The sequence below is a fragment of the Pungitius pungitius genome, chromosome 2 (genome assembly GCF_949316345.1).
Source record: "Pungitius pungitius chromosome 2, fPunPun2.1, whole genome shotgun sequence".
NCBI lineage: Eukaryota > Metazoa > Chordata > Actinopteri > Perciformes > Gasterosteidae > Pungitius > Pungitius pungitius.
In genome coordinates, this window is record NC_084901.1 from 11,577,716 (window position 1) to 11,596,632 (window position 18,917).

Here is an 18,917-nt window from a genome sequence, read left to right on the forward strand (position 1 = left end):
AGTCAGGACTTTGTGTGCATCACAGTACAGAAACAGCACTGGTGAAAATGAGAAATTATCTTTTAATTGCTTCTGACAAACGACTCATCTCTGTTCTTGTCTTGCTGGACCTCAGTGCCGCGTTTGACATCTTTGATCATTGTATCCTGTTGCAGAGACCAGGACATTTGATTGGTATTAAAGGAACCACAATCAGCTGGTTTAAGTCGTTTTAATCAGATCGATCCCAGTTTGTGTTTGTAGTCGGTGAATCCTCGATGACCACCAAGATTGGTCACATAGTCCTACAAGGTTCTGTGCTTGTACCGATTTTATTTACCTAGTATATACTTCCTTCAGGCAAGTCAGAAAATAACGCTTAAACTTCTATTGTTATGCAGACGATCCTCAATTATATCTAACGATCGAGCCAGACGAGACCGGCCAGCTTTTTAATCTTTATCATCAGTCTCTCAAGCCTCTCCAGTTGATCCAGAATGCTGCAGCATGTGTATTAAGAAGAGATCATATTACTCCTGTATGAGCTTTTCTGTACTGGTTTCCTGTTAAATCATGAATAGAATATTGAGGTACTTCTCCTCACCTACAAGGCATTTGCTGGTCAAGCACTGTCTTATCTTAAGGAGATTATAATTGTGATGCAGAGAGTTTCTGGGTAGTTGGTCACTGTCTGTTTTCTTTAGTGTTTTATTTCATTCACCTTGCCTCTGGTTTCAGTCACCTCCCAGTCACTGCTTGGTGTCAGTATAAAAGTCAGTATAAAAGTCACAAAGCTTTTGATCCTTGTTGCTGTTTTTTTACTATATGTCAAATTAATTGATACCGATTTTTACATGTAAACTGCCTGAAAAGGGTAAAGTAAATGTGGTAAATATGTACTCCTTCATATTAAGTTTCAATTCCTCTAAACCCTACAGTTAAAACCAGCATGAGGATCTTTCGGTTTTGGCTCACCCCCGTGGACAAAGGCTGAAGTGTTTCTGAGTCCCTTTAGAAAGCGTCTTATTTTACCAGAGTCTGATAGACTTCAGCACCACTGCAGATGGCTCAGTTCAACTCACTCGACAAACAAATGTTACGCCCGGCCCTCAAGGTGGTGATAGAGGAACGATCAGTGGAGACACATCAAACCAAAGAGGACTTCTCACGTCAATGCTGAATGCTACTGCTGGCGCTTGGGTATCAATAAAAATCTAGAGGTAACACGGACACAATAATATTGAAAACATTCATATTATTATCATAGGCGCCTTGATGCTTCTTTAAAATGGGATTATTTGAAAGTCATTAGTAACTTTAGTAATGTTTCGTTAAAGTAAAAGCCTCAAATCTGCATGAAGAATGCGTACAAAGCCACGTCTCCAATTTAATGAAATCAAACAATACCACAGTCACTGAATTGATAAACAAGATGCCGCCGACGATGGCTTCCACGGTGTTTTGGTGCTCTTTGTTTTTTGTTGTTTTCGTTGTTAATTATGTTTCCTGTTGCGATTCCCGGAGCTCTTTCAGCAGAGATGAGCTGTTGAACATCCGTGGAACAACTCCAGTGGAGTTATTTCCAACTTTTATCTTATTCCTGCACTATGTTGTCTGTTGTCTGTTGTCCATTGTCGAACTGTCTGCTGTTCTGCACCAAGCACCAAGTTAAATTCCTTGTATGTCTGACATATTATAAACGTTCCCTGATTCCTGATTCCTGAGTGAATTTTCCATAGCAGACAATTTCTTGCTGGTGTTGATTACTGATACTGATTCAATACCATACAAAGGAAGGCACTATCTGTTTCATTATATGATTTTATGGTTTGGCACTATTGACTAAGATTATAGCCCTTAGTCTGTAAAAGTGGCCGTATCGGAATCTGATTTCAAAACTTATCACAAACATTTTTTGCTGAGAGCTTAAGCAACTTAAATGTACAGTCCTCAGTTATTTAAAATAATAAAACCAACCAAATACTTATTTACAGCGTGGAAAGAATTTGCACATTTCAATAAAACTGGTAAATTTTAGAAGTTCTATCAAAATAACGCTACTATTCTCAGATCTTCATGTGTTGGCCTTTGGATTACATGAGCCATCCTGCTCTCTGGTCTTTGTGTGTACTAACAGTTTCTTTCATCGAGGGGAAGGTTGTGGCCTCAGGTGACGAAGAGGGAAGTAGAAACTCATCTCGGCTTCAACGCGATTGACCCGTCTGCGGCAGCACTACTTCTTCCTCCTCTCATGTTGGCGTGAGGACCGACTGGACGTTAGAGTGACTCACTTTCACCTATTATTACAAGAAAAGAGCAAAATGAGCAGCATTTCACAGGATGCTTTATAATTAAAGAGTGTCAATGTTGATTTCCAAGGCTAGGCAATTTTATTTATATAGCACATTTCAACAACAAGGCAATTGAAAGAGCTTCACCTAAAAATATTAAAAACATTCAAATATAAAGCAAGGAGATTTGCCAACAGTGAAGAACATTGATACATTGAAACATAAAAGAAAATTAAAAGGATATTAAAAGGATAAAAAGGATAAAAAAAATATGTTAAAAGATTTCAAATAGAATAAAATTTGCAGTGTAATTTAAGAATATCTTTTAGAATTGTAGAAACGGCAGATCAAAAGCAGCAGCAAACAGAAAAGTCTTTAATCTGGATGTAAAGGAGCTGAGGGACTCAGCAGACCTGCAACTGAACGCTGCTTCTCCATGTTTCGTTTTGACTCTGGGAACACAAAGTAGACCAGTCCCAGACGGGCTGAGGGTTCGAGGCGGGTCATAAAGTATCAGCCGATCAGAAATGTACTTTGGCCCTAAACCATTGCATAACACTTGTTTAAGGGTGAGTTGAGTGCTTGGAGAGGAACAACAGAACAAACATGGAACATCACTCATTTCTGTCCGAAGGCTGCTCACCATGCGGCTGTGTTTGGATGCATAAACACTTGTTTCTTCCTTCTGATGGGCAAACAAACCCTGCTGACCCTGAGGAGGGAGCCAGAATCATACTGCTGGTATCTTTTGGTTTGGGTTAACAGTTACGTGCTTTCTACAATGGCACAAACAAGACAGTCATGTCGGGAAAGTATCCGATTGTCTTGATGGTGAAATGAGAAACTGTTAAGTGCTTGCATACTCTTCCAAGCTCCTCATGAAATTAAAGAAAAAAGTCAGCATTTGGGCAAATACACCTCCTGCTGAGCTTTAAAGGAGAAGACTCTACTCTCACATAGGTTTGTTTAATGTGAAACCAGAGGCAGGAGACAATTAGTTTAGCTTTGTTTAGCTTAGCAATAAAGACTGGACATGGAAACATTTGGCCTGGCTTTTTATCCAGAGTCCACCTGTTAATAGTTGCATTACTAGTTTGGAGAAACAAACTAGTAACACTTTGCATATAAATGTAATGTTAAAGGGCATGTTACGCACTTTGTTCTAGCATTGTGTTCTATCAATACCAGGTGTCAATTTGTAAAAAACAACTTTGGTATGATTTGATTAAGTTATTTTCTACCTAGTTAGTTGGGACCAAAACAACACACTTGTTGGTCAGAAGTAAAATGAGTGTATACGTTACTCAGCATGTTCTTATCAAATATTTTGACATTGTGTGTGTTAATATGGAATCACAAACATATCATGTAATTTATCTTTATTAATTTTCTTTAATTCATTATAATGTAAACCATGTTTAAAAAGTTGAATACTGTTTAACAACAGTAGGAACAAAAGCCCTGTAAAATAAAATTCAACATCATAACAGTCTTTCAGATTCAGACGTTTAATTTCATTACTATCAGAGAACAAAATCTAAATTTGACAATCACTGACAGGTAGTACAGATTTCTTTCTATACTGAAAAACTCTGGCATATTTCCAGATGTGTTAAGGTATCTTACTATTCTGTCAAAAATGAAGCTTTATGTGTAAAGCACTGTGGCAGTGTGACAGTAGAATGAATCATTTGGAAATGTACCACTCGAGCCAGGTCTCTATCTGTAGATAATTCTTTTAACATATTTTTCTTTAATCCAACCTGACACTTCAGTAGATTAAAATTATAATGTAAAATATATGAAATAAAATGAGGCTTTCAGGCTCATGTAGGAGGCCCTTCTTTGAAACTAACTGTCTTATTTGTTCTTTACCTGTAAACTTTGCACCTTTCATTCCTGCGTGGAAACCTTTGTAGGTCCAGGCATCCGCTAATGGTTGAACAATGTTTGCTCTGTCGTGAATCAGTATTCCTAGAGTCACTGTGCGATGACACTGCATGTTTAATAACATTAGTCACAGGCAAACATGTTCACACAGTCTGTGTTTCACCCACACTCACAAACCAACTCAAAGAAAACACTATATCTGTTGGTGTATGAACCAAATGCATTTTGGTATGAACCAAATGCATCTGCAAAGATTAAAAAAAAGAGCTATAAGAGCGACTAACATAACAACTTTGATGGCTGATCACAAGTTGAAGTGTCTGCATAGGAAAGGAACATATAAACTTCACAGTATTTACCTTTCTTCTGCATCTTCATTGAGAACTGAAAAGACTTTTGCATTTTGGCATTGACTTAGAAATGATTTACGGACAAATCCGTAAAAGTGTGAACATCTAAAAATGTAAATCTGGAGCCAAAATCTGCTGTTGATCTCCGTTATCAGTCCGATGTCATCAATCTTTGATTGATCTGTTATCCGTGTACACAACCACCTCCAGTGGTTGGCATTTATTGCCTGTGAAGGGTTTAAAGTCTGTGCCATAAAAGCAACACCTTTAGTGCGTCAAGCCCTAGTTGCTAAAAGTGTTTAGTAGTTTTAGTTTACAGATTTTGTTCTTCGACAATTATTTGAAGGAACATTTATTTTTGAAGGATTTACTTAATATTTCTTTCATTTAAATGTGCATCTTGAGTTGTGATTTTTGGTTCCCCTAAACCTCTCGGTTCGGGATCTATATTTTTCTCAAGTTTTCCATCTGCGTCATCAAATGTGTGAACTTGCCATCCCCCTGCTAAGAGATAACAGCGTACACTGTGATGTTCATACTTAGGTATTGGATGTTTTAATCAGATGCATCCTTAAATCTATTATTTCTATATTTTTTTTCAATCTCATCTAGTGTATATATAAAGAGGGTATGTCTTCATGTTTATATGTTGATCACATGCTCATGTTCCTAGACATAACGTTACATTGTTTTAGTAATTATGAGCCATATAAAGTGTTGGCAATGGCAAAGGTTTTAATGAAGCATTCATTTATCACCTTGTTATTCATTTACTCTGCGCCTCGTAATGTTACCTCAACATAACAGAGTTACAACACACTGAATGCAAATGCCAGAAATGATTCATGTAATGAGAATAGTAAGAATGAGAATTATGGAAACATTACAACCATTAATAATATCAGCAGTGGAAATCGTAATAGCAATGTGACTGCTGATGATAGCAGCTGGACGGTGTCGGATAGAAACACGATCCACTGAAACCTGTGAGGCAAAACAGCACAAAAGCTTTGGGGAAGATGTGAAGTCAGTAATGTGGATTAATGAGATATTTATTTATTTATTTTAGCACCTATAGGTTCAAGCTCCCAAAACTGTAGATCTTCCATTTGCCTTTTTACATGCCATTTTTCAAACCATATGTTAGTTGGTGATGAGGCATTTTGATTCAAAATGCACATTCTCTAAGCCCACGCAGAGAACATTCTGATGTCATAATCAGAGTTAATTTCCAGAGCTCTTCAAGCGATCAAAATAGATGATCACAGGTCTTTAAGATTTGCAGCTGTCAAATGTCAAGTGTTTATTTCATTTTCTCTGTATTTCACTGCCAGTGACTCGGTTTTCACTCCTAAACAGCAGTAGTTTGATCATATTTTAAGTTTGGTAATTTGGTTGACAGTAAATGCACAAGGCCTCTTAGCCTACGCACATGTTATTTCATTAAGTCTCTTATTTAATCAATAGAAATCATACATTCATGCCAAGTGGAAAATGACTGACCTTGGTGTAAATGGCAGCAGATCATTAAGCAGCATTCCAATCAGATATCAATCATTACGCTTTTTTCCATCAATGAGCGTGTTGCGATAGAACAAAGGCTAATCAAAGTCTACAATAAGATCACACTGTTTTATTATAGTCATGTGGATGTGCCGTGGGTTTTTACGAAGGGCTTCCTGTTGGAGCGGGTAGGACACAAAGAGGGAACATTATCCAATCCCCAAACAGAGAGATCGACTCATGTGTGTTGATTCACACATCTCCCATGAAACTGCCCTGATCTGTGCTCGATTGTGGAGGCAGGCATTACTTACACTTTATTCTGGGTAGACACTTCGATAAGATTGCACTGAAACCAGTGATAAGCCCCCCCCCCCCCCCCCCCTCACCCAAACACACCACTCAAGTTTCTGCCTCTCATTAGTTTGGTCTCTTTGCCTTTAATTTGAAGGAAGACCTTGTTGTTTTTTCCACTGATTTTTTCTTTCATGCTTCTCCAAAATAAGAAAAGAAACCCTAACTGAGTCAGGTTTTAAGATGACTCCCATGCATTTACCCTTCATGCGGGGAACCTGAACTTCATGGTAATATTGAGTCTTGATAATAAAAATCGTTTTCTCTCAAATAACTATGGTTGCCCTGGACTATTTTCAACCTCGAGGTGCATTGCAGAGCCACAGCTGACCTTTAGCAGTGTCTCCCATTCTGAAAAGCTACTTGACAACAATGACCTGCCCTGTCCTGATCCTGATCCTGTACCTGTCCACATCCTCCCTATCCTGTACATCTGTAAAATATCTTCCAAATGCTCTTTGGGGATGGAAAGTCCCCACTGAAAGTTGCGGGTCACAGATATCAGTAAGACCAAGGATAGGTCAAGGATATTCCAGGCGTCGCTGTGCGAAACAGGGACTTCATCATAATTGCTGTCAATAATTACAGTCGTGATAAGCGACAGAGCTGGCCTTTATGGATGGGAGAGCTGTCAGAGGTCCCAGTTGATCTGCAGGAGAAGCAGGAGGAAGGAGGGACGAGTGGAGAATCTGGATTGGAGACAGATTAGGACACAGTCAGGTATGTGGGACTTGTTCATTATGGTATGAAAGTTAATGGGAAGAAGAAACATGTTGAGGATCTTTAAAAGGAGCCTGAATTCCAGAGGTGCTGGTGTGCTTTGGGCTCCAGCTGATGTCAGCAGATCCGGTGTTCTGGTTTCTAGAGCTCAAACAGAGCCTGAGAGCCCGCCCAGCTCCACAGAACTGTGCAGGTTCTGACCTGGCTCGTGTGCCCTGCTTCTATTTGGGTAGCCTGGACCTTTGTTGTTTCCTGTTAATGTTGTCTGGTAAGTGATGTTCAAAGTCAAAACAGGACAGTCTCCCTAACCCTAATGCAATCATTGGATGTCAGGACCACATAGAGGGGCGGCAGCAGTGCTCCGGGGGCAGTAGCGGCGAGAAGATGCGACGGGGAGCTCAGCAGTACGTGGTGGCCAGGCCGCTGTACTCGGAAGAGTCCTTTGCTGAGGACCATGAGAGGGCTTACAGGCATCGCAAGACCATGCTGGACCACATCAAGCAGTACTTCACGTGAGGGGACGCAATGCTTTTTCTTTTGTCCTCGCCTTAAGTCTTGCCTTTATAGACGTTAAGATGACGTTTTCAAGGAAAGTGTCAGCGAAGTTAAATGGTTTATTCAGTTTGCTCTTGGTTCTTGTGTAGTACTTTTTTATTCTGCTCTCCCCGCAATATTACAATTTTTTAACTTTTTTAAATTTAGGTAAAATTACAATGATTGATATAAAATAAAGTCAAACTTTTGCTACTATTATCTAACAGAAAAATTAACAGCATGTCACAATGTGTAAGCATGGACCTAAAAACGTTAATTATATTTTTTGACGTAAGAACCAAGCAGGTCTTTTATCTTACTTTATGGTCCTCACTCGGGTCAAACATATAAATCAGGTCAAAGAGACATTCCTAGAAAGTTAGGCTGTAATTTCTGGGGCAAAAATGATAAGTCATCCAGTAAGGTAGGTATGCTAAAAATGCATTTCTTTAGTTTAAATCGGCTCATCTGTTGTGGGCACCATGACACTAAGCTTTACTCCAGCCCAATTCTTCCCCTTGCTTTCCTGCCTCCAGCCTAATATTATATATATTATATATTATATTATATATAATATAATATGTTGTTTTGTATTTCTCGTCTTTGCAAATTGTGATGATTCCATGACTCCCACCTTCACTGACTGATTTTAAGAACACCTGATACTCTAAATGCAGTGCAATCGCTCTCATTTTATTCAAGATTTTCAGCTGTGGAGGTGATGAGTGTTCGACCCATCATCTATTTAACATATATTTCCTCCATCTTTCTGCCGTGCCGTGGCACAGATGCGACGCCAAACGAGCCAAGAACGCGGCTCTCTCTCTCCTGCCGGTCATTGCCTGGATAAAGATCTACCGGATCAAAGAGTGGCTGCTCAGTGACATCGTGTCCGGCATCAGCACTGGACTGGTGGCTGTGCTGCAAGGTGAGCGTTCACCTCCTGCAATGTGGAGATTTAACACTTTCCTCTTAGCAGCTCAAATACAATTCTATTCTCCCATTTCTGGCATATATGGGGGAGTTTTTGAGGATGAGGATGTTGCTTGTCTACAGATTGTAAAGCCTTCTGAGGCAGATTTGTTATTTGTGATTTTGTGCTGTAGAAAATAAATGGAATTAAATAGAATATATAGAAAACAACTAGTAGACAGTAGTGGATAAAACTACTCATTGGAGTCTCTTTTACATATAAATACAAATAAATCCAATTCCAGTAATCACATTTTGACAAAACCAGGTTGGGTGAAGCATCTCGACACAGTGTCTAAGAGCCCATGGCCCAAGTCCATTTTGCGTCTGCAGCCGTGATGTCGCGGTCAGAGCAGCAAAGCATAAAAAGTTATTTTGAATTTGCATTATGCTGAAAATGCATTCTGACCGACCAGATAGAGCAATGAAGATGAAATGTTTTCCATCAGAGGGCCTCATTCCCCCTGCATGACCTCACCAAAGGGAGGAGAGAAATACACCTTCAATCGCACAGCGTTGGTTTCGGTAGAAAAAGTAAAACAACCTGTGTGAACATTCCAAGGGAGCGGAGATCTGTTACGTAAGGGTTTAAACTTTATTCATGGTAGTTGATTTGGCTTTATGTATATATATATACAACAATTTCACAGAATACTTTAACGTTTTTATAAATATATATATGTATGTATGTATTAAAATGTTAAAGAAATCAGTGAAATTGTTGCCTGGTATCACCTTGTATGATTTAGAGTTCTCACCTTATTACAAGTATTTTATCATTTACTGTTGTGATAATACTTGATAACTTTCCCTGTTGTTATCTTAGGCAGCAGGAAGGGCAAACTACATATATATTGTATATATTGTATGTATATATAAGTATGTTTCCAAGTCCATTTTCCAGTAGCCAATAGGGGAAAGGTTTTTTAGCATTTACATAAGTAATGGTAATTCTAACTAATGATTAGTTTCAGAATAGGTACTTTATTATTTTGTTCATAACATTGAGCAACAAGCAACAAGTTACGACTTGTATAAATGTACTGTTTATAAGTGATTTTCAGTTTCATCTTCCAACCCACATTTTAGAAATGATATCTTCTTCACTACACACATGAACAGAAGGCAAAATGATGCCTCACTGGGGGGTTATGTATATAAAATAAAGTAGTTTTTAGTTTTGAAGGTACTTAAATTAGATGTGGGGTAACCGTATAGCTAATAGCAACTATCGGAGACGTCAAGTGAATGTGTTCTGTGTTTCAGGTCTGGCCTACTGTCTGCTGGCCTCTCTTCCTCCCTGGTATGGACTCTTCTCCGCCTTCTTTCCTGTCATCCTTTACTTTTTCCTGGGCACGTCCCGACACATCTCAGTAGGTAAGGCCGCTATATGTGTGTGTAAGTGTGTGTGTTTGGGTGTCGCCGGCCATAGATGCTCTCTAAAAGCAAAAACTTGATTAATCTCTCTCTCTCTCTCTCTCTCTCTCTCTCTAGGTCCGTTCCCAGTCTTGTGTCTGATGATCGGCTCAGTGGTCACAAGGTTGGTGCCTGACGAGGGTCCGCCCCACAACATCACAGGCTTTGAAGGCCTCACCAGAGACGAACAGAGAGTGTTGGTGGCTTCTTCTGTGAGCTTCCTCGCCGGGATCATGCAGGTGAAACACACTTTATCCGTCTTCGTTTCGACCTTCAATGTTTTTTTCACAAGCAACCATATCACCTCCACCACCTCTATGTCTCCACCAGCTGGCGATGGGTATTCTGCAGGTGGGGTTTGTTGTCATGTACCTGTCTGACACCCTGGTGTCTGGCTTCACCACGGCGGCCGCCGTCCACATCTTGGTGTCCCAGCTGAAGTTTGTGTTGGGGCTGACTGTCCCGGGCCTCAGCGGTCCCCTCGCGCTCATATATGTGAGTGCAGAGCCGCAGCTTTGCTGTTCATCGCATTCCGCTTTCGTTCTGCTAAACTTTTCGTCTTCCAGACCCTGGAGATCATCTTCAATAAGATCACCTCCACCAACGTGTGTGACGTGGTGATTTCCTTGTCAATCATGGTGGTGGTTTTCGTCGTAAAGGAGCTGAATGACCGTTTCAAATCGAAGCTGCCCGTGCCCATCCCCATAGAAGTTATCATGGTGAGCTTCACAGGGCATGTTTTATATGTATTTTTATTAGCCTGAAGACTGCTCTCTTTAACTACTATTACACATGTATCAGATCATTCATTACTCTTAAAGATAAAGCTTTCAAGGAATCTTCGTGGGGAGTTAACGCTGTATTCTTATTATGTCATGAATCTACATGACACTTGTCTTCTCTCCTCCAGACTGTCATTGCGTGTGGAGTTTCATACGCATTTGACTTTAAGACGAGATACGGCATTGAAGTCGTCGGCTATATTCCAAAAGGGTGAGACATTTTAGCTAAGAGTAAGGGATTTTGTATGTTATGTTCATGACAATGCCATCAGGGATAATTAAGCCCTCACTAGACAATCAAAATAGACCCAGAGCAAGGTGTCTAACTTGCCATGGGTGCTGATTTAATCCATTATGGCAAAAATATATAAAAGTCATGTTTTTACTTTTTATAATTTGAAGCCGTGTCAATGACACAGTTTATATAGAAGAATTACATTTCAGGTTTTAAATGTATTTCTTTTAAATGACATTTAATTGAGACGAGAAATAAACTTACTACACAGCAAAATTCTTAGAGTTAATTTTCCAGTGTTGGGTAAAAGTGTTGAAGAGCAGAGTTTAAATTCCTCTGCAAACTCTTACAGAGTCAATTGTACGAAAGAGCTGGAGTCATCATCCAGTGTCAGGATCAGATTCATTTGATCACTTAGTAGAGTTAAACTCTTTGATAGGTTTGAAATGTAACTGTACAGACTCACCCTTCTTGGTATAAGGCTGAACTCTACTGTGGTGCATTGATGGATGGGCTGCACTGGGAACCATGAGGTTGGTGGTTTGAACCCAGGCTGCTCCATGTTCCATGTCAAAGTGTCTCTGAGCAATACACCTCACCCCAAATTGCTCCCTGGGCTAAAATGTAAACACCATGTGTTAAAAATGCATTGTAAGTTACTTTAGCCAAATGACGTTGTTTATAACAATGAGCAGATTTATTTTTGACACTTATTCCGAGTTAAATTGTTAACACTTCGTTGAGTGTTGATTTAACATTGAGAAGATTGGGACAATATAAACACCAGCTTAGACTTCAAATGGAATCTCACAGAGTCAATTTAACTCTTTGAAATATGCTGTGTAGTTTACCATTTACTGTGTTTCCTCATCTCAATTCTCCATTCATTTTATGTCACAGAATACATGAAACGTTCTCTTTCAAACAGGTGTTAGATCTCAATGCGACTGCAACAATTTGATCAAATCGTTTCTAGGACTCTCACCATCTGCTAGGGAAAACAGTGTCAATGTATTACAGTGTATTGATAATGAGGGCGTGAAAAACAGTATGATGTATCTCTAAAACTACAGCCAACTAGGTTATCTCAGAAGGAACTGAAAATGAAGTACAGAAACATTTCAATACAACAGCCTCAAATCTGTTCTCAGGTACGAGCCTCCGATGGCACCGAACCTGCACATCTTCCAGGAGACAGCAGTGGAGGCCTTTCCTATGGCCATAGTGGGTTTCGCTGTTGCGTTCTCCGTGGCAAAAGTCTATTCAGTAAAACACGACTACACTATAGACGGAAACCAGGTATGCAACGACTCAAAAGGAAGCTGGGGAAGTACACTTGTTCAATTCAAATGATAAGGCTGTTTTCTCTGTAGGAGCTGATCGCTTTTGGCGCCAGCAATATCTTCGGAGCTTCCTTCAAGTCTTTTGCTGCGAGTACAGCCCTCTCCAGGAGTGCAGTGCAGGAGAGCACAGGTGGTAAGACTCAGGTAAACCACCGCCAAACGCAAACATGTCCCGTTAGCCAGAACTAGCAGCTGCTTAGCTGGAAACGGGCGGGAAAGTTAACTCCGAAAAGACAATATATTGGTTTAAGATTTCCTTTAGTACAAATGTCACCTTGTTATCTAGCAAGCTTTAGAGGCGGTAAGTGATTTGGTTTTATTTTGAGATATAACAAACTGGGACCAACATGCTGCAGCACAGGGAACCACGTGTCTGTAGTTTTTCACAGGTGCTCTGTGCATCTACAGGTGGCTGGTTTACTATCGGCTATCATAGTGATGATTGTCACACTGGCCATCGGATTCCTACTTGAGCCACTCCCAAAGGTAAACCTCAGAGCTTTCTCGCTCGACCAACAATCAAGTGAAGTCTTTAGCGGTGGCTGAAATCTCACCTTTGACCCCTAATTTTACCAGTCTGTGCTGGGTGCTGTGGTCATCGTCAACCTAAAGGGCATGCTGATGCAGTTCAGAGACGTCCCGTACTTGTGGCGGAGGGACAAACCAGACTGTGTACAGACTCACTATCTTACTCACAAAGATCATCATTTTAAAGTTTATTACATTCTTTTTGTGCTAGTAGCAATAAGAAAAAGATGCCATGTAACCATTTTTTCTTATTATCTTTTTCCAGGTGGTGTGGTTAGGTACCTGCATTGCATCCATTTTGTTAGGGCTGGATCTCGGATTGGCTGCAGGCCTCGGAGTGGAGCTGATCAGTGTTGTCCTCAGGGCCCAGTTGTGAGTATCTACTTGATAAATGCAATTTATTAACTCTTTCCTGAGCAGTTTACATTTTCGTCTTTATTTTCCTTCCCAGCCCCCGCTGCAGTGTGCTGGCCAACATCAAAGGAACTGATATCTACAAAGACCGAAAAGATTATGTTGAAGTAAGTGTGTGAGTGGGAGACATTTTACACCAAAAAATTCTCCTTTACCGCCCCAGTCGTCAGCATTAGAAAAAAAGTGAGACATTTAGTTTTCAGATCAGTATTATGTTGAATGTGGATGAAAAGCTCTCAGTCTGAGCAACTAATGGAGTATATCAAGCAATCCCGTTGATAGTTCTGTGGTGTAATAATGGGTTTGTTCATGTCCGGATAATTAACGTTAGTACGAAAGTCCTTATTTATTTGCGCTAGTGCTGGTAACCAGATGGTGGAGGAGAATCATTGCTGTGCATTTTGAACTCAAGGCCAGGTCATTTTATTTGTATAGCACTTTACAGGACAATTCAAAGTGCTTCACATAAAACCATTAAAAACATCCAAACGTAAAGGAAGGAGTATTACAAACTGTTGAGAACATTGATTGAGAAATAAAAGGATGACTTTGAAAAATAAAAATAGAATAACATTTGCTGTGTGGTCCAAGAATTGCTTTAAGAATTCCGAAATGCAGAAATGGTCAATTAAAGGCAGCAGAAAAAAGTGGACCAGTCCCAGGCGTTCTAAGGGTTGTCAACTTAACAGACTGTATCATGGTTTGGGTCGTAATTTTGGGAATAAAGGTCATTACTCTCTCCAGATATATGAGCCGGAGGGAGTGAAGATCTTCAGGATTCCATCACCAATCTTCTTTGCCAACATTGAGTTCTTCAGGAGCAAACTGGTGGATGCTGTGAGTACAAAAGGGACGAATACATTCATGTAGTTATGTTTGATAGTTCAGTTTGCAACTTAGCATATTTTTCACACCCATGTTTTCCCAGGTTGGATTTAACCCACTCAGAGTGTTGAGAAAGAGAAACAAAGCACTGAGGCGGATCCGGAAACTTCTAAATAAGGGAGACCTTCAGTGGACATCAGTGAGTATTGATTTTGACTTTGTTTTGACAGCTTACTTTACTTTATGCGGTTACCAGCGGTCCTTCCTTCTCTGGTTTAACATCAGGATTGGCAGTGTTGAAATATATTTAATTTAATTGTTGAAGTACATTTAAACCCATATACATTTCAACTCAAATGATATATATATATATATATTGATTAACATATTGATGCTGAAACAATTTAGTTTTAAAAGATTTGGAGAGCATGCGTTTTTGCTCAACAGTGTGCAAAGTTCACCTCAACTTATCTCATATGTGAGTAAATGTGTGAACAGGATAAAATGAAATGTGCAGTGTGTTGTGTTTGGTTTACCACTTTGACTTGTCCTTGACTTCCCGGTTATGAGTGCATCTCTTGGACTTAAAAAGATGAGTCAGTAAAAGTAGAATACTACAAAACTATTGGGTAAATCCAAGTATAATCCTTAGAGTTATCAACATTTGGTGGGTTGTTTCTTTTATTAATCTGAGAATAGTCTCCAAATTTATCTCAAGGTTTTCCCTGCTGCCGACCAACCCAACTTCTACACCAGGCCCAAGCATTTAATTATTTTTCACCCAGTTTGCAGGTTATTGACCCCATTCCTTCAGCTGGAATTGAAAATTTGGATGAAAACTGAATTCTGAATTGTGTTTCATGATATCAAACCAAAAGAAACCTAACTGGTGTTACTCAGGTCTCGGAGGTGTCTCAGCTATTCTGACTTCTAGCTGAATTTTTTTTTTGTACCTTAAACTAGTGGAGTAACATGTAACTGTAATCTGTAACATTATAAAATCTGTGCTTTTGAGAAACTCTAAATACGTAATCTGATATCCCGTTTGGGTAAAATTACAGGTTTCGCATAAGTAGTGACTATAAACAGTAGTTTTAAGATGAATATTTCACAAGAAGTAGATTCACTTTCACTGTTCCAGGCAGCAACGTTGCTGGTCCTTCTTGCATTCCTTTTGTCTTTTTCCCACCATAGACGTGAATGTGTCGCAGCTCTGTGTGAACCAAAGGCAACAGAGAAAATGTTCGGACCGTATTTCCTACCATTGCAGAAAGGCTTCTTGAACACCTCATGTGGACCCATTAAAGAGTCGGAGGATGAGAGCAACATGGAGGAGCTGGACCTGCCGACTGACTTCAAGGACCTCCCGACCCGGATCGACTGGAGCGCCGAGCTTCCCGCCAACATCATTGTTCCCAGAGTCGACGTCCACAGCCTGGTCCTGGACTTTGCCGCGGTCTCCTTCCTGGACATTTCCGCTTTAAAGGGACTCAAAACCGTAAGATTATCAATCATGATAGCAACAGAGGCATATTTATTACTAGTTCTATATTAAATATGTATATATTTATATATATATATATATATATATATATATATATATATATATATATATATATATATATATATATATATATAATTGTTTTCATTGAATCTCATTTGGTTTATTGTTTGACAGATACTGAAAGAGCTGATCCGGGTCGAAGTTGAGGTTTACATTGTGGCTTGTGATCGTGAGTTTAAAACCACACTATTTAAAGTCAAAAGCGTTTTTTTTTTTCACTTCCACACAATACATTTAAAAATTTGTTTTTACTGTATTAGCGTAATGGAAAGAGACAGGTGTAGTATGTATGTATGTATGTATGTATGTATGTATGTATGTATTTATGTACAAAATCCATTTGAATTCTCCTCTGTGTAGCTTACATCCTGGAGAAACTGCACGGCTGTTGCTTCTTTGATGACGAAGTTCAGCCATCAATGTTCTTCCTGACTCTGCACGACGCCATGCTGTACGTCCATGAGAAACATCCAGGGTCCACTGAAAAGAATTCTGACTTTGACAAGGTAAGTAAAACACAAACATGACACAAATATATGTATGATTGTGTCATGTTTCTTTCTTTCTGCAGCCTTCAGTACTGCAGATATGAAAATAATAACAAATGCTTATATTGGTGTTCAGATTATAACCACGGTGACAGTTCATCAACCTGGAGGCAGCTTGAGGAGCAGAGACAAACATGTGCGTATCATATCCTATGCTTTGTGCTATTTGAAGTATAAATGTCATCATGTTTATTGTATTTTATCTTATTTGTTTTATTTTTGTGAGACAAGCTCCAGGAAAAACTATTTAATGCTACAGTTAGAGATCTTAATAATGAGACACATTCTCTCTGTAAAGTGGAAATAGAAAGGTTTTCAACTACACTTTTTCAACTACCCACACTTTTTTTGTTGCTAAAACCCATTTCAGGATGTTTCAGGCAGTTTACGTGCGTTACAGATAGTTAGGGAGATGATGATAACATCTCCCTAACTAGCTCACCTATGCCCACCTCCAGAGTCTTCATTGACAGGATACTGTTTCTGAAAGGCTGACAACTTTCATTGCCCTATATAAATATATTTATATAGGGCAATGTTCAGAACCAGAGACTTTCAGCTGGAACACCACTGGGCTGAGGTGTGGATCATCCGCTATCAATCAACCTCCTGTCAGATGGAAAAGAGACAACAAACAGGGCAAAGACCTCAAAAGAGGGGTTTTAACAACCGTACAGTGATACAAAGCAGCAACTCCAACTCTTTATCTATCTGTCCATTTCTGTTATGGCTATGGCAACAAATATCACATTTGTAGGAATAAATAATTAGCTTTTGTTTTACTACTGTTTACAATACTATCCAATTAAAAACGAAAATAAGCTCCCTGAGCCACGCAAGCTTATCTGGTACTTTCGATATCGTTGATTTAACTTTAATTGCCTCCAGGCCAGGAGAGTTATTTTAATGTTCTTCTGCGGACGGATGTCTTTTATAACACAAATGTTATGTGGACGGAATTTATTTACAAAAATATCTGTCCACAAGTAGACAAGTTCTAAAAGTTGAATGGATGCCATGTTGAGTAACTGTGTCTTCCACACCCACAGGCTCCATCTCCACAAACCAAGTTCTGACCGAAAAAGAAGATGTTGATTTCTGAGAAAGAATACAGACGCCAAAGATTAAAAGAACAACTGTTTGACAGATCACTCCGTGAGCTGCAATATACTGATGGAATAAATAACGAGATACTGTTTTTATACATTCAATGATTTTAGTTTACAGATACAGTATTTACTGTAATGTAAAAACATCCATGGAATTTACGTTGTTTTTATACTGTATATAGTGGATTTGTGGGAAATGTAGGTGCAATATATTTTGCACGTTGTATAGTTATATTTTCATGATTATGAGAATAAATCCCAGCAAACTTGTCTCTAAAGCAATGTGAACAACACTGAATGTGGAGCGGCTGAACTATGGAAATAAATATTCCACCACTTTAAATGATGGCATTCAATGATTCATGTTTCTAGTTTCTAATCAGCATTATCGAAACTTTACGGCTGCTACATTCATAACAGACATAAAGGCTGGACAGCCTTGTTTGTTTAATCCTTGTTGAGAATCTGGCAAAATGCACCACTAAAACCACAATATCAACGGGTACGTTAGGCTTACTTTGAAATATTTCATGAAACCTTACTTTCAATACTACTACTTTCACCATGACATTATGTTGACTAAATTACCAGTCAGGGTGGAGTTTGAAAAATGAACGTGATGTTTAAATAACCTGTAAAGAAAATATTTTGGTATGCTCTGACAAGTGTTTGTGTGAACTTTATATCTAATATATAGAATGTATATTAATACTGATGAAAAACTCTCCATGAGATTCCGTTTTTTTTTAGGTATTTCCACTCTTTTACTTGTAGTTGAAACCATGTTATACGACTTCTGTTTTTTAATGTTTTTTTTACTCACCTTTTTGTAATTAATCTTGTTTTGTTGTTTAATAATAGTGTAATATCTCCTGTCTGTTTATCACTTGTTTTGAAGTAGAGGACACTGAAGTAAGTACTTTTTAAATAAGAGTGTCATAATATATAACATAACATAATAAATGTTATATGGCACATACCACGCTATTTCCTGTGGCTGTAAACCTTACAATACAACTGAACCTTGGCATCACTCTGCTGTGATTTCACCACCATTTGAAAAATGTTGCCCTACCCCAAAAATGGGAGTGTTCATTCCTCTATGGATATTATTATATGGACAGGCGCCCCAATATGAACTTTTTCCAATATGACACTGTAGATGTGTGCGAGCATTTTAATTGATTTTCATCCAAGTATCTCTGCTGCATTTCTTGGTCTCACTGCCTGCATTTTCTGAAGAAGTTTTGATTAAAAAAAAGGGTGTGTCCCTTTTTATTGGACCGAGCTCAAAAAAAGAAACAAAATAACTTTTCTCCATTGGTAAACTTTGTGGCCTATGTGACCTTTGTATTAAAAGCAAGGTTGAGATATTTTTGCATCATTGCATTTGCAGTTTTGGAACATTTTGAAGCCTGCAATGTAAATGATGGTAGACGGTAGTTGTGTAGCTCATCTACTCTTCCTGCCCCCCTACCTGACATAATACAACAATGCAAAATTTGCATCCTTATATCCTTTACACTGATGTACACAGATGACCCTGCTTTGCCACTGGGC

General features: G+C 39.0%; 1 protein-coding gene across 1 annotated transcript; it reads left to right on the top strand.

The window, feature by feature from the left end:
* Positions 1-6,945: 6,945 nt before the first annotated feature.
* On the top strand, positions 6,946-18,589 carry LOC119211490 (chloride anion exchanger-like). The gene is made up of 21 exons (XM_037462442.2): positions 6,946-7,087; positions 7,421-7,599; positions 8,410-8,549; positions 9,860-9,970; positions 10,088-10,248; positions 10,340-10,504; positions 10,576-10,728; positions 10,920-11,002; positions 12,178-12,325; positions 12,400-12,513; positions 12,778-12,855; positions 12,946-13,041; positions 13,163-13,269; positions 13,349-13,418; positions 14,056-14,148; positions 14,240-14,335; positions 15,407-15,634; positions 15,815-15,869; positions 16,061-16,206; positions 16,325-16,384; positions 17,298-18,589. The coding sequence occupies exons 2-21, from the start codon at positions 7,472-7,474 to the stop codon at positions 17,322-17,324; spliced, it is 2,259 nt and encodes a 752-aa protein (XP_037318339.1). The 5' UTR covers positions 6,946-7,087; positions 7,421-7,471; the 3' UTR covers positions 17,325-18,589.
* Positions 18,590-18,917: the final 328 nt, after the last annotated feature.

What these genes read in the sequence shown, in the direction of transcription:
- LOC119211490 (XM_037462442.2), top strand. Translation starts at nt 7,472, where the DNA reads ATGCGACGGGGAGCTCAGCAGTACGTGGTGGCCAGGCCGCTGTACTCG. An exon ending in ACACTATAGACGGAAACCAG is followed by an intron (nt 12,326 to 12,399) that starts GTATGCAACGAC and finishes TTTTCTCTGTAG; the next exon opens with GAGCTGATCGCTTTTGGCGC. An exon ending in GTTGTCCTCAGGGCCCAGTT is followed by an intron (nt 13,270 to 13,348) that starts GTGAGTATCTAC and finishes TTTCCTTCCCAG; the next exon opens with CCCCCGCTGCAGTGTGCTGG.